Genomic DNA, 12,081 nt, shown 5'->3' on the forward strand with positions numbered 1-12,081 from the left:
TCTCCACCATCTGCTTTGCTCCTTTTAAAATAATTTGTTTCTACTCAGTAGCGCACAATTTCAGTTGATATTAAATCTTTTTGATCTGCTTTTTCTTTCTTTTTTTTTTGCAAGTTTGTTATTTCAACTGAGCTTAATGTCTGTTTTTGCAAAGAAGAAATATTGTATAATGGCCATGCTAATTAGTTGTTTATTTTAGGTGTGCTGTTAATTTCCAGATTGGGCACTGACCGACTAAATGTTAGAACTTCATTAGATTTCGGTGCATCGTTAACTTATTGCGTTTATTTCAGTTCAGTTCAAACAAACTACCAGTAGTTTTCCTTGAGGGCAAATCCTCAGTGCTTCTTCAACAGTTGATTGCTTTTGTAACGTGAAGGCTCCAAACTGAGCCAATAGGTCATTACGACTGTTCTAGATGATAACTTTCTGAGTTCCCAGCTGCATGAACGCCTATAGCAGCGAAACAACTTCACACACACATTTCAATCTACGTGTCTGACAGACAGTAGCTGTTGATTACGCCAGTAACAGCTAATGTTCATAGGAACATTGCACTAATTGAAATCTTGTTACATTTCCTGATTAGATGTGAAATGTTGAAAAAAAAAGCACAAAATCTAAAGAAACAAATGCAGTAGAAAAAAAAAAAAACCTTGGTGTTAGGCAGCATCAGTCACTTTGTTTAGGTGTTATTTGTGTAGGTGGAGGCCTGTGGGGAAAAATAGTGCTGTGCACACTGCTGTCAACCCATCAAGGATCTCAGTGTACCTGCTGTATAAATACTCACAGCAGGGGGCCGAGCTGTTGTACAGAATGCAATAAGCAGAGCTGTAATTATCTTTGACATGGCCTATAACTCCGGCATGCTGTTTATTGTGTAATTAACACTCCTGTTTGTCCGCAGCGTCGCACACGTGGTCACCTGCCTACGGGAAATGAAGGAAAATCCGCTGTGTGATCACAGAAATAAAGAAAAGCAAAACAACATAGAGGTAAAGACAAATTTATTGGTATTAATACATATATGTACACAAACTATATACATTGTGGTTCATCCTTTAAAGCATAGTTCGCTTGTCGTCAACGCACAAATAATACTGGGTGACAAATGGAAAACTTAAAATCACACAATAGCTTTTGCTCGCTGTATGTATTGTCACAAAAGGTGTATGGAAATAGCAGAGCTGCAGTCCTCCCTGTGTGTTATTGTCCCTCAAAGAGCCATCTGTAGTTCAATGTGTCAGCGTGACGCTCTGCTGCACAACACAACAGGATCCAGCCACAACTGTGATGTTAGCACAGACTCTCCCAGAGTAGCCAGGCGAACACGACTCAGGGTCAACTTCTCGTTTTGAGGCAGATGTTTGAAATGAGTTCATGCTGCATTACCTTCCCACACCTTGTCAAATCTGTCTCCTCCCTCATGCATATGGCTCGTGCGTTATCCCCGGATTTGCGCTCTTACTCGAAACAACTTGTCACGATAACAAATGCAGTCATGCACGGTCGGAGTCAGACTGATTAGAAAACTATGAATGCACACAGGTTGATTATCCAGGAAGGATCTATGTGAAAAGAAAAAAAAAATGGTCACACAGCTGTTTTGGTGTTGACAGTTATGGTCTCACCTTAAAAAAAAAAGACAAAATAATCAAATCAGAAATCTCTATTGCAGGGGTGTCAAACAGTCACATACAGTCCAATTTACTCTTGAGTGGACCGGAAAGGAAAAACAGTGCCACAATAACCTTTGAAATGAATTGTTTAAAGTTTTCCTTTGTTGTGGGAGTACATGTGATGAAGAGGTCTGGTTTTTTTTTCCACCACAAATCCAAACAATTACTATGGAAAATTACTGCAGTCTCAACATCAAGCCAATTTTAATGACATCTGCTGGTGCAAAACACAGTGAAATGCCCCCCAAAAAACTCCTCCAGCTGTTGCATTAGGCCTGTTTTTACACACTCACACTGACGGTATGACTCCGAGCCTAATTTGATTGCGACGAGGTCGCTCACTTTCACTGCAGCGCTGATCTTTCAGCTTGGTGTTTAGTGTTGTGTTGCGTCGTGTCCAATATTCTTTAGAAATCCGTGAAACAAATCAATGTTTTCACTGAAATGTTCTTCATTTGCTTGGTGGTTTGGCAGCCAATGATGGAGCCTCTTGCAGGCCAGTTTAGGCCCACGGGCCCTATGTTTGACACTCCTGCTCATTTACAAATGTTCAAAACTCTAAATGCATCTCCAGTAAACTGCAGCACAGTTATAAGTCATGAAAATTGCGGGAAAAAAAAAAAAAGTTACTGCATCACCAACATTTGACCAGGACAGACGGCCCAGTGCGATCACTTGAATATAGAATTAGTTATAATATCGTCGTCTTGCTCAAAAGACTGTTCGTAGTTGGAAAGGAATCTCTTCTTTTTCCCAAAGGTAGAGAAGGTGTTGTACACGTCCAGGTCTCCTCTGGGTGCCAGTTTCAGCGTGCTGTAGCCGGACGTGGTGCCGGGGATGTACACGTTGTGCTGGTAGTCCGCTGCTTCAGACTGGGGCTGAGTGTACTTTGGAGTCCACGAGTAGTTGGGCGCCGCTTCCTCTTGAAGAGACATCTTGCAGTCTGTTAAAATGCACATAAATTACAGTTTGTATCTGGAGATTATTTTTTCGCAATGACCTCATATTTAAATACGGTACACTTGATCTGAATAAGGTGGCTTTTAAGGCATCTGCTCATTTTCAGCTCTGCATAGAAAAACACTTCTTGCAGGGGACTGAAATAATCCTCATGTTGATGCATGAAAATCCTCCCCAGTTTTTTTTTTTTTTTTTTTTTTTTTGAGGGGGGGAAGCGGAGTGACTGGTATTATCTGCTTTTTTTGGGTTACCATTTTATTTTTCAGACTAAATCCTCTGGCAGAGACGGAGAGAACACCTCACCGCCAACAACAACGTGCCAACTTCCACCTACCGTTCATGTGGTTTCCCCAGGTCCAGTACTGCGGCGCCACAGAGCAGGAAAATCCATCTGTGTCATATTTGTGCTGCCGTGAAAGCGTACCCTCCATATTAGCCGAGCTGTACCTGAGGACATAACCAAACAGCATGTGTGTGAATATACATGAGCCGGCACTCCTGCATAAGCGAGCTCTGAACTATAAGCTGGAGTGCGGCGTTGCGCCCACCTCTTGTATGCTGAGTTGCGCTGGTTCTTGTTCCACGTCCAGTCTTTGTTTGAGTACTTAAGCTGCAAAGTGGAAAAACATAAAGAAACTTTGTAAAGCCGGTCACCACCTCATGCGGAACAATTGGATTGTGCTTATGTTCGGACGCAGCCATGCTGATTTCCAGCAGTGCGTGAGCTCAATAGAAAGAAAACAAGGCAGTCAATTTTAGAGAAGAAACTGTAAACTGAAGTGGGCAGCCTATTGCTTTCCACATTTTACCAGACGATTACACAGTAAATAATAGGCGCATAAATACAACTTCTTATGCCACGACTGAGTCGATACATCTCCTAAAAAGTGCTGAATTATTTTCCATCTACTCTCCAAATGTGACTAATGTAGCGTTTAAAACGGATGGCAGTGCCGATGCTGTTGACTAGAGCATGAATACAGCAGCTGCAGAAGTGGGGAACAGCTTCAAGTCTGGTACAAATGTGTGTGTTTCGCCCTTGTGACACCACCTGTGACACACACACCTCACACATTATGATCATTTCCCAGACTGTGGGGCAGCATGCTGCTCCAACAGGTGTTGGCTTGATGCTGTATTACAATCTTGCTTTCTGACAGAAAGTCACAGGGGTCTATTGTAACTAATGTTATATTGTGTTCTTTATATTAAATGCAGATGAAAGGGGATTAATGCAAATTCAGCTTTATTAATTAGTAGCTAAATATATTACATGATGTAAGCTGCCCATAGAAAGGAGTCATTTTGCATATAGCTATAAACCATTTAAGTACAATACATGATCATGTGTGCATTTGAAATTGAGTATTATTGATATTTATCATCCAACTCCTGCAATTGTACTCCTTAGTTCAAAAGACATGACGAAATTATGTCATAACACAGTTTAGGCTCAGACAGGCGGGGTGGGAGCGTCCCCCTACGATGCCAAATGCACTGGCCCCTGCGTTAAACCCTCCACTGAAGTGCGACAGACAGGAGGAGCAGCAGACATGACTGAGTGGATATAGTTTTGGATGAGTAGCTCCACTTCTTAAAGCGTCTGATAAGAGAAATAATCCCCCCTTTATGTCAATTGGCCACATGTCAGCAGGCTGTATTACCTCGCTCGGGGTTGCTGCTCTGTTGTTGGACAGCTCATTGCGGTCCAGTGCGCTCCAGCCAGAGGTCAGGTAATCTGTGCTCTTGGCGTTGTTCTGTTGGACGGACATCACGGGGCTGCACGGCTTCAGGAACATGAAGTCACTTTTGGATGACTCCGGAGTCAGGCACATCTTGTAGCAGTACACCTGCGGGAGCGCGCCGCCGCCGACGACGCCGCCGCCGCTCGTCTCCGCGCAGCCGGACGCGCCCGCGGACATGCGCACGTTCAGGTTGGACTTTGTGAACACCTCCGTGGTTGTGGATGTGTCCGAGCGCGCACAGCAGCGGCGGCAGCACCCGCCCATTGAGGGGAAGTTGGAGTCTTTATTAGGCGCTCTGCCCTTCAGCCTCCTCACTGCGACGAGGACGATGATAGCCACCAGAAATGTGAAGGAGACTGCGCCCAGAGACACGATTAAGTAGAGGCTGAAGTTGGAGCTGTGATGCGCGCTTAGTGACAGGTCACCCAAATCAGGATGCGAATCTGGCAAGCTGTCAACCACTGACAGGATGATGGAAACTGTGGCCGAGAGCGGCGGCTGACCATTGTCCTTCACTAGAATGACCAGCCTGTGCCTCGTGGGGTCTTTCTCCACTAACTGGCGGATCGTCCTGATCTCGCCCGTGTACAGAGCGATGCTGAACAAGCTCGGGTCTGTTGCTTGGAGCAGCTGGTAGAACAGACGCGAGTTCTGACCCGCGTCCGGGTCAGACGCGCTGATTTTGGTGACCAGGTACCCGGCGTCCACCGATCTGGGCACGGACCCGCTGGGCGCCGTGCCGTTTATCGGAACTGGGGACACAATTACTGGGGGGTTGTCGTTTTGGTCCAGAATAAAGATATTAACGGAAACGTTGCTCTTTAGAGGCGGGAAGCCTGCGTCTTGAGCCTGAACTGTGATCTGGAAGTTTTTAAGCTGCTCGTGGTCAAAGGAGCGCAGTGCGTAAATGTTGCCGCTGTCGGAGTTTATGGAGACATAAGTGGATACCGGCATTCCACGTATATCTCCCTCTAGTATGGAATAGGATAAGTAGGCGTTTTGACCCGAATCTGGATCCAGCGCAGTGACCGAGCAAATTGATGCTCCTGGCGCGTTATTCTCTGTCAAATACACGGTGTAGGAGGGCTGTTTGAAGTGAGGCGCGTTATCGTTCACATCGGACACTTGGACTAAGATAGTTTTCCGAGTAAATAAAGGCGGAGAGCCCATATCTCTGGCGGTGAGAGTGATGTTGTACTCTGCGACTGCTTCTCTGTCCAGAAAGTCACTAGTTACTAAGGTGTAGTAGTTCTTAAAGGAGGAGTGCAGCTGGAACGGGACGTGGTGGGGAATCTCACAGTCCACGTTCCCATTTTCACCCGAGTCTTTATCCATTACGCTTATGACTGCGATGACTGTTCCCGGGGGCGCGTCCTCCTGCACAGGTGTAGATACTGAGGTCAAGATCACCTCTGGCAGGTTGTCATTTTTATCCAAAACGTTCACCAGCACTTTACAGTGAACTGCTACAGCCGAGGGACCTTTATCTTTAGCCTGGACGTAGATTTCATGCATCCTGGCTTTTTCATAATCGATCACTCCTTTGACTTTGATTTCTCCCGTGTTCGCGTCAACGCTGAAAAGCTGGCGCACTTTGATGGGCGCGTGGCCACTGAACGAGTAGGTGATATCCGCATTGGGACCCTCATCCAGATCGGACGCGTTGAGTTTTATAACAACTGTGCCCTTTGGCGCGTTTTCAGCGAGCCTCACTCTGTAGAAGGACTGGTCAAACACGGGCGCGTTGTCATTCGCGTCCAGGACGGTGATATCAATTTGCGCAGTGCCTGATCTCTCCGGCGAGCCTCCGTCCACCGCCGTCAGCACCATCTGATGCGCGCTCTGCTGCTCCCTGTCCAGGGGGCTTTGGAGGACTAATTCTGCAAATTTGCTGCCATCGCTGCGCGTCTGAATGTCCAAAAAGAAATGCTCATTTACACTGAGCAAGTACGTGCGCAGCGAGTTGGAGCCAACGTCCAAGTCCTGTGCGCTCTCGAGTGGAAAGCGGGATCCTGGCGCGGCGGACTCCGATATGTCCAGATTGAACTCGGTCCACGGGAAACTGGGAGAGTTATCGTTCACGTCCAGGATTTCCACCTCGACCCTGTACAGTTCCAGAGGGTTTTCTATCACCACTTGCAAGTGAAAAGAGCAGGACAAACTCTGCTCGCACAGTTCTTCTCGATCAATTCGTTCGTTCACAAACAAAACTCCGTTTTCCAAATTTACTTCCACATACTGCTTCTTGGCACCCGAGACTATCCGGAATCTGCGCGCAGAGAGCTTGTCCAAATCCAGGCCCAGGTCCTCTGCAATATTCCCAACAAACGCTCCGTGCTCCAGTTCCTCTGGGATTGAGTAGCGGATCTGTCCCCACACTGCGTCCAGGACACAAGTGAACAACGCAAAGCGGTACACAGCATGCCATTTCCCACTCAGTCTTTTCTTCGCTCCCCGTGTGTCCATTTGTAAGCAGAAATGCAACTCAAATTAAAGACTCTGTCTCTATTGTGGCGGCATTAAACGATTGGATCAGAGTTGCGCAAAAAAAGAAGAAAAAAAAAGAAACACTGTGGAACAAAACTTGACATTGGGGGGAAGTGGAACAGCGGCTGGCTGCCTGAGAGGAAAGAGAGGAGAGAGAAAGGGATGTGCAAGGGCTACTAGCCTATCTGAGATTACTGTGCGTCCTGTGTGTCTGCGTGTGCTTATTATTGGCCCTACTGTTCCAATAGAGGGGAAACGACATCTGCTCGGATAATCTTTCCTGCCTACTAGCCCGATCAAATTCATGTCACAGTCTCTAGGCTTTGACCGCAGGTCAGAAGTACCACATTCAATTTCTCCTAACAGAGTTTCATTATATTTGATCTCATATGGTGAGCATAATCGGATAGAAACACACCTTGCGCACTGACTGTGACCTACAACAGAGGGAACATTTAAAACTGTATGCAAGTTATCATTAAATTAATTAAATTTAAAAGGTTTTTTATGAAGTGAATTAAAGAATAATAACAAATAATAATTCCTTATGAAACCCTTCTCATTTAAATCAATGCCATCACAAGAAAAACTTCAGAAAAAAACTGTATAAAATCTGAAGTCCTCACTTGGGAATAAAAGAAGTAAAAGCTTCATTTGAACCTTCATCAAATCAAAGGGAGAAGAGAGAGGTGGGGGAGGGTGTACTCACTAATTATTATACTATAAATAAACAGCAAAGCATGGATGAAATCCCAAAAGAGCAATATTGTACTGACTCCACAACTCTTGAAGTTGTAACGGCACATCAACACAAAACCCTGGCAGTGATTGCTACTGTATAAAACAGCCTTTTCTGCACATTTCAGTTTATTAATACTCAAATAGAGCAGTTGTATCTGTTTACCATCCACCTCAGTGCGTGCTCTGAAAAAGCCCAGCTCCCCTGGTTGGAGACTGAAAACACAATCTGTCTGCAGGAATGAAACTGCAGCAGATGGTGAGGTTTTCCATGGGCTCATGCTCTTTTTAATTAATGGAATGGAGATTAGAGGGCATTTTCCCTGGATCATTAGTGAACAGAGGAATTAAGACATTTTGTGAGGAATAATCCCAAGGCTATCCATGTGATGCACATGTGGTTTTCTCTCAGTGGTCATATTGACCTGCTTTTCACAGCCTAAGTGCATGGCATCACTTACGCATTGCAGAAACTAAGTAGCTGGGATAAGGGGACACAACCACCACATTTAGGGATCAAAAATACAAAAGAGATTATCTCTCTGTCACTCCTCTCTACCCTTCTCTCACTCCTCTCACACACACACACACACACACACACACACACACACACACACACACACACACACACACACACACACACACACACACACACACACACACACACACACACACACTCTCTCTCTCTCTCTCACTCTTCCTCTCCCTCATTCCCTCACTCAAGGGCAAAAGTAGAATATCAATCCCTTTGTCTTTAAATACTTTTCCGCTTTAAAACTGCAGGATTAGAATAGGTTAGCCTATATTCTCCAGCTTTTAACACTTAAGCGGTTTTAGATGGGAGCAGTGTTGTGCATCCGGCCTTGAATGATAGCTTGCCAGTCATGCAAAATGTCCTGAGTGCACCTAATTATTTTAAATTTAGCTTAACCCCTTGTGAGACATTGCAGATGTTGCGCACCACCTGGTGAGAAGAGCCAAAAGCAAACTGACAGTTATTGTCTGCTCACATGATTGACTGCGATTATGAGGGGGAAAAGCATGGATTTTCTCCCGTTTTCTCTCATATAAAACCACCCCTGTATGCTCCTTTTATGTAAATGACTGGCATGGGGCGGACACAAGGAGCTAAAATGAGACATTGAATTGTATGTGAATCGTTACACTCAGTAGGGATGCTCACTTTATGGTGGATTGGGAAAGGTTGTGGATTAGACCTGGTGTGCACATTTTCACACATAGGTAGGTTGACCGAGACCGTTTGAGCTTTTCAGCTGCTCTCAATTCGAGACATAACACTTTCAGTTCATTTTAAAGAGCAATTCAACAGTCAGCATTGGATATCACCCCATACATGCAGTTGATTGTGTTTATTATTTAAGTGCCAGTTTCCTTGTGGAGAGGATGTTTTCCTCCAAGAATAAAGGCAAATGTTTAAAAAAAAAAAAAAGCTATAATGGCCTCTGTCTTAAAGAAGCTGCTAATGATCCAAATTCTTCATATTTTCCAAAACATGAGCCCTATGCCGACAGGTATTATTGCTGCCATTAAAGCCGCTCTTTGTCTGTGCTGCAGTCTCTGAAGCAGGCCCACAGTGTTATGTTCCCTTCTTACCTGCCTGCCTACAAAGCAGCACACCGGTTTTCATGAGGGTATTACCGGAGGAATTAAACAGTGTGTTTGTTTATGAGACCTGGCAGGGACGCCGGCGCAGAGCAGGAACAATGAGAGCGGAGTTGTGATCGTCGCGCGGGCGCCTCCTGACACTGATGGAGGGCACATCGAGATCGTCAGTGCCAAATTTCTGCCTGATGCGCAGGAGTGGAATCAGGACATGACGTGACGGCAGCGACTTTAAACGCGAGTGTCACTCTGACAGTAACATATGATAATATGCTTTATCTTTGCATGGCAGCTTTCACCCTCTGATGGAGTGCTGCAAGTTCTCTTATAACATCAGTGCATCACCGAAATCCACATGCGGTGCTTTTTCTAATCCGGTGTCAAGGCTTTGCTGCAGTTTGTATTGATGCAAGGCCAAATTTCTGAATCAATTCAGGAAAATAAGTTCATTACTCCTGGTTATTTGCATTATGGAATAGACTTTATTGTTGCTATCTCATTTATTCACCAGAATGAAACATTTATTTTACATTTGACCTTTCAATATTTCTTAAATGCTGCAACAAAGGTTCCAACTTTCATGGGTGATCTGAAACCTGCACATTAACCACACAGTTTACTGACCATTATTAGACTATCATGTGTCATCCATCAACATTTGGCACATTTAAATGACTCTTAATTAAGTACAGGATGTGAAATGCAAGTTTTGTGCAAATTAATGAAATGTAGTGCTTAACTGAATGACTAGTTACTTCTGTAAAGTTAATTTACTGTATACTGTGAATAAAAAGGTACTAGCTACTTAAACATAGGTTATTGTCGTGTTGCTGTTATACAACAGCTGAGCTGTGAGCACTGTGTGTGTCAGTCAGATTCAATACCAAGCTCCAGGTTAAGCGAGAACACGAAACTGAAGGAAAATCCTCTGTACTCTACTTTTTAGTTTTAAAACGTGAATTTATGAGGCAGTGAGGAGAAGTAGGAAAAAAAAACTAAGCTAAGGAAACGCACCGTATCACAGACGATGCAGGCTGATGTTACTTACAGTCGGACATCTTTCAGGTTGCTGTCAAGAGCACAGATTTAACACAGGATTAATGAGGCGCTCATCCTCCAGTAAGCAGGAGTTAAGTGAAACAGTAATCGTGAAGACAACAGCTTGGGATAAACCAGTCGCCTCCGAGTGCCATATCATCTGTCATACATGTCAGAAAAACTAGTAACAAGCTCACTGTAACTTCAGTTAGTGTAACCATATTAAAAGGGAGTAATCAGTCACTAACGTGCTTCTTTATTCGGCATCTCACCAGCAGAAAACTGCTAAATTCAAGTTAGTTTTTTTGCCTCTTCCTGAAAAGTCACATCTGCAGTTGGACAGCTTCCTCTCCAAAATCCACACAAAGCTTTATTTGTTCCAAACTCTCTGCAGCTTCCTGCCCAGACACGTGTACACACCGACAACCATTTTTGCTGATGAAGAAGAAGAGTGGCTCTTAAAATTCAGACTCAGAGATTACCGAGTAATTCAGGTCGCTGCCGGATATGGAGAGACTAAACAATTACCCCCCCAACAAGCAGATGTCTCTGCGCTGCAGCGCACCACCATGCATCAGTAGAGAAGACTGCTCAGTCTGTGTAGCGTGGCACTCTCCTCTAAGAGGCTGGACTGTCAGACAGCCAATTTGAGAAACTTCTCCTCTCCTCGCTGTGATCATTACTTTTGTAAGGGAGAAGAGACTGACTGCAGACAGGAGTTGAGTCTGCCTCCGACCTGCACCGCCGAGCTGTCATAACAGCTCTGCGCCTTGTTTATTGTGTTGCTGCTTTGTCATTATAAAAATATAAGATGGAGGGTTTTAATTCAACAGCCACCAGAATGTCATCGGAGCAGCTTGTAATAAAAACGGCGTTTGATATATGCAACACTCGCAAGTAGCAAGAAGTGAAGTTAGCAGTCTTTTGTGTTCCAGTTTGGTATCGACTCCGTCGTTTTTATTATTCTCTTTATGGGTGCTGAGACTGCGTGTGCACTACCGCGATGTGACAGTTGGCTCTTCAAACTGCTGATAATATACAATCTGCATATGCCTGTGCAGCTGTCATTCAGGCCTCCTAATGAAACTTTAATTTCATTTTGGGACATTTTACAACAGCCGTAAGGCACTTTTGTCATTTGAATTCAGTCATGGCTCCGATAATTTTAATAGTAGATTACATTCTAATTGTTTTGACAAGCAATTAAGATTATAAAATGTCAGAAAGTTGTAAAAATTGCACATTAGGTTCAAAGAAGATAACATTTTTACATGTGTTAAAGCATCAAAAGCAGCATTACGTCGCACGTGAGAAGAGGAAGCCAGCCTGACAGGTAACTTAATCACTTGTTAAAATCACTCAGTTAATTTTCTGTCCGGCAGGTTATTGATTAATTGAGTAATAAAAGCTACTCTGTTGAGCAATTGACCTTTGTCACAACAGACACTGTGAGATGTGTTTGCAGGGAAAGCTCAGGTGTAGCCGTGACGCCTGCCACAGCCCTGATAAACACGCACGGGTTATTTGAATTGCTTTGGCTGATTAAACCCTTCATCCAGACTGCCTCTTGTCCTCATTGTGCGTGATTAACATCTCCCTCATTCTCCTGTTTGTGTTGCTCAACATGCTTGTGAGGGAAATAAGACATAGCAACAACTCCACTCTGTCTGACAAGCTCATATATTTCCCCTCGCCTCCAACACAAGCTGACGTCTAATAGAATTAAACAGAATGCAACATTTCACGGCTTCCACAAGCAAACGCAATGTAAAAGAATAAATAAAGAATGAGGTAGAGACAATTGTGACACG

The 12,081-nt window shown here is 44.3% G+C and overlaps 1 protein-coding gene across 1 annotated transcript; it reads right to left on the reverse strand.

Annotated features, from left to right (window-relative positions):
• Positions 1-2,327: 2,327 nt before the first annotated feature.
• On the reverse strand, positions 2,328-6,899 carry LOC115395608 (protocadherin-10-like). Its single transcript, XM_030101222.1, has 4 exons — positions 4,304-6,899; positions 3,188-3,249; positions 2,974-3,086; positions 2,328-2,622 (listed from the first exon to the last, which is right to left on the reverse strand). Exons 1-4 carry the CDS (start codon positions 6,848-6,850, stop codon positions 2,351-2,353), a joined length of 2,994 nt encoding a protein of 997 aa, XP_029957082.1. The 5' UTR covers positions 6,851-6,899; the 3' UTR covers positions 2,328-2,350.
• Between the last annotated feature and the right edge of the window lie 5,182 nt (positions 6,900-12,081).

The sequence above is a fragment of the Salarias fasciatus genome, chromosome 10, assembly GCF_902148845.1.
Source record: "Salarias fasciatus chromosome 10, fSalaFa1.1, whole genome shotgun sequence".
Taxonomy (NCBI): Eukaryota; Metazoa; Chordata; class Actinopteri; order Blenniiformes; family Blenniidae; genus Salarias; species Salarias fasciatus.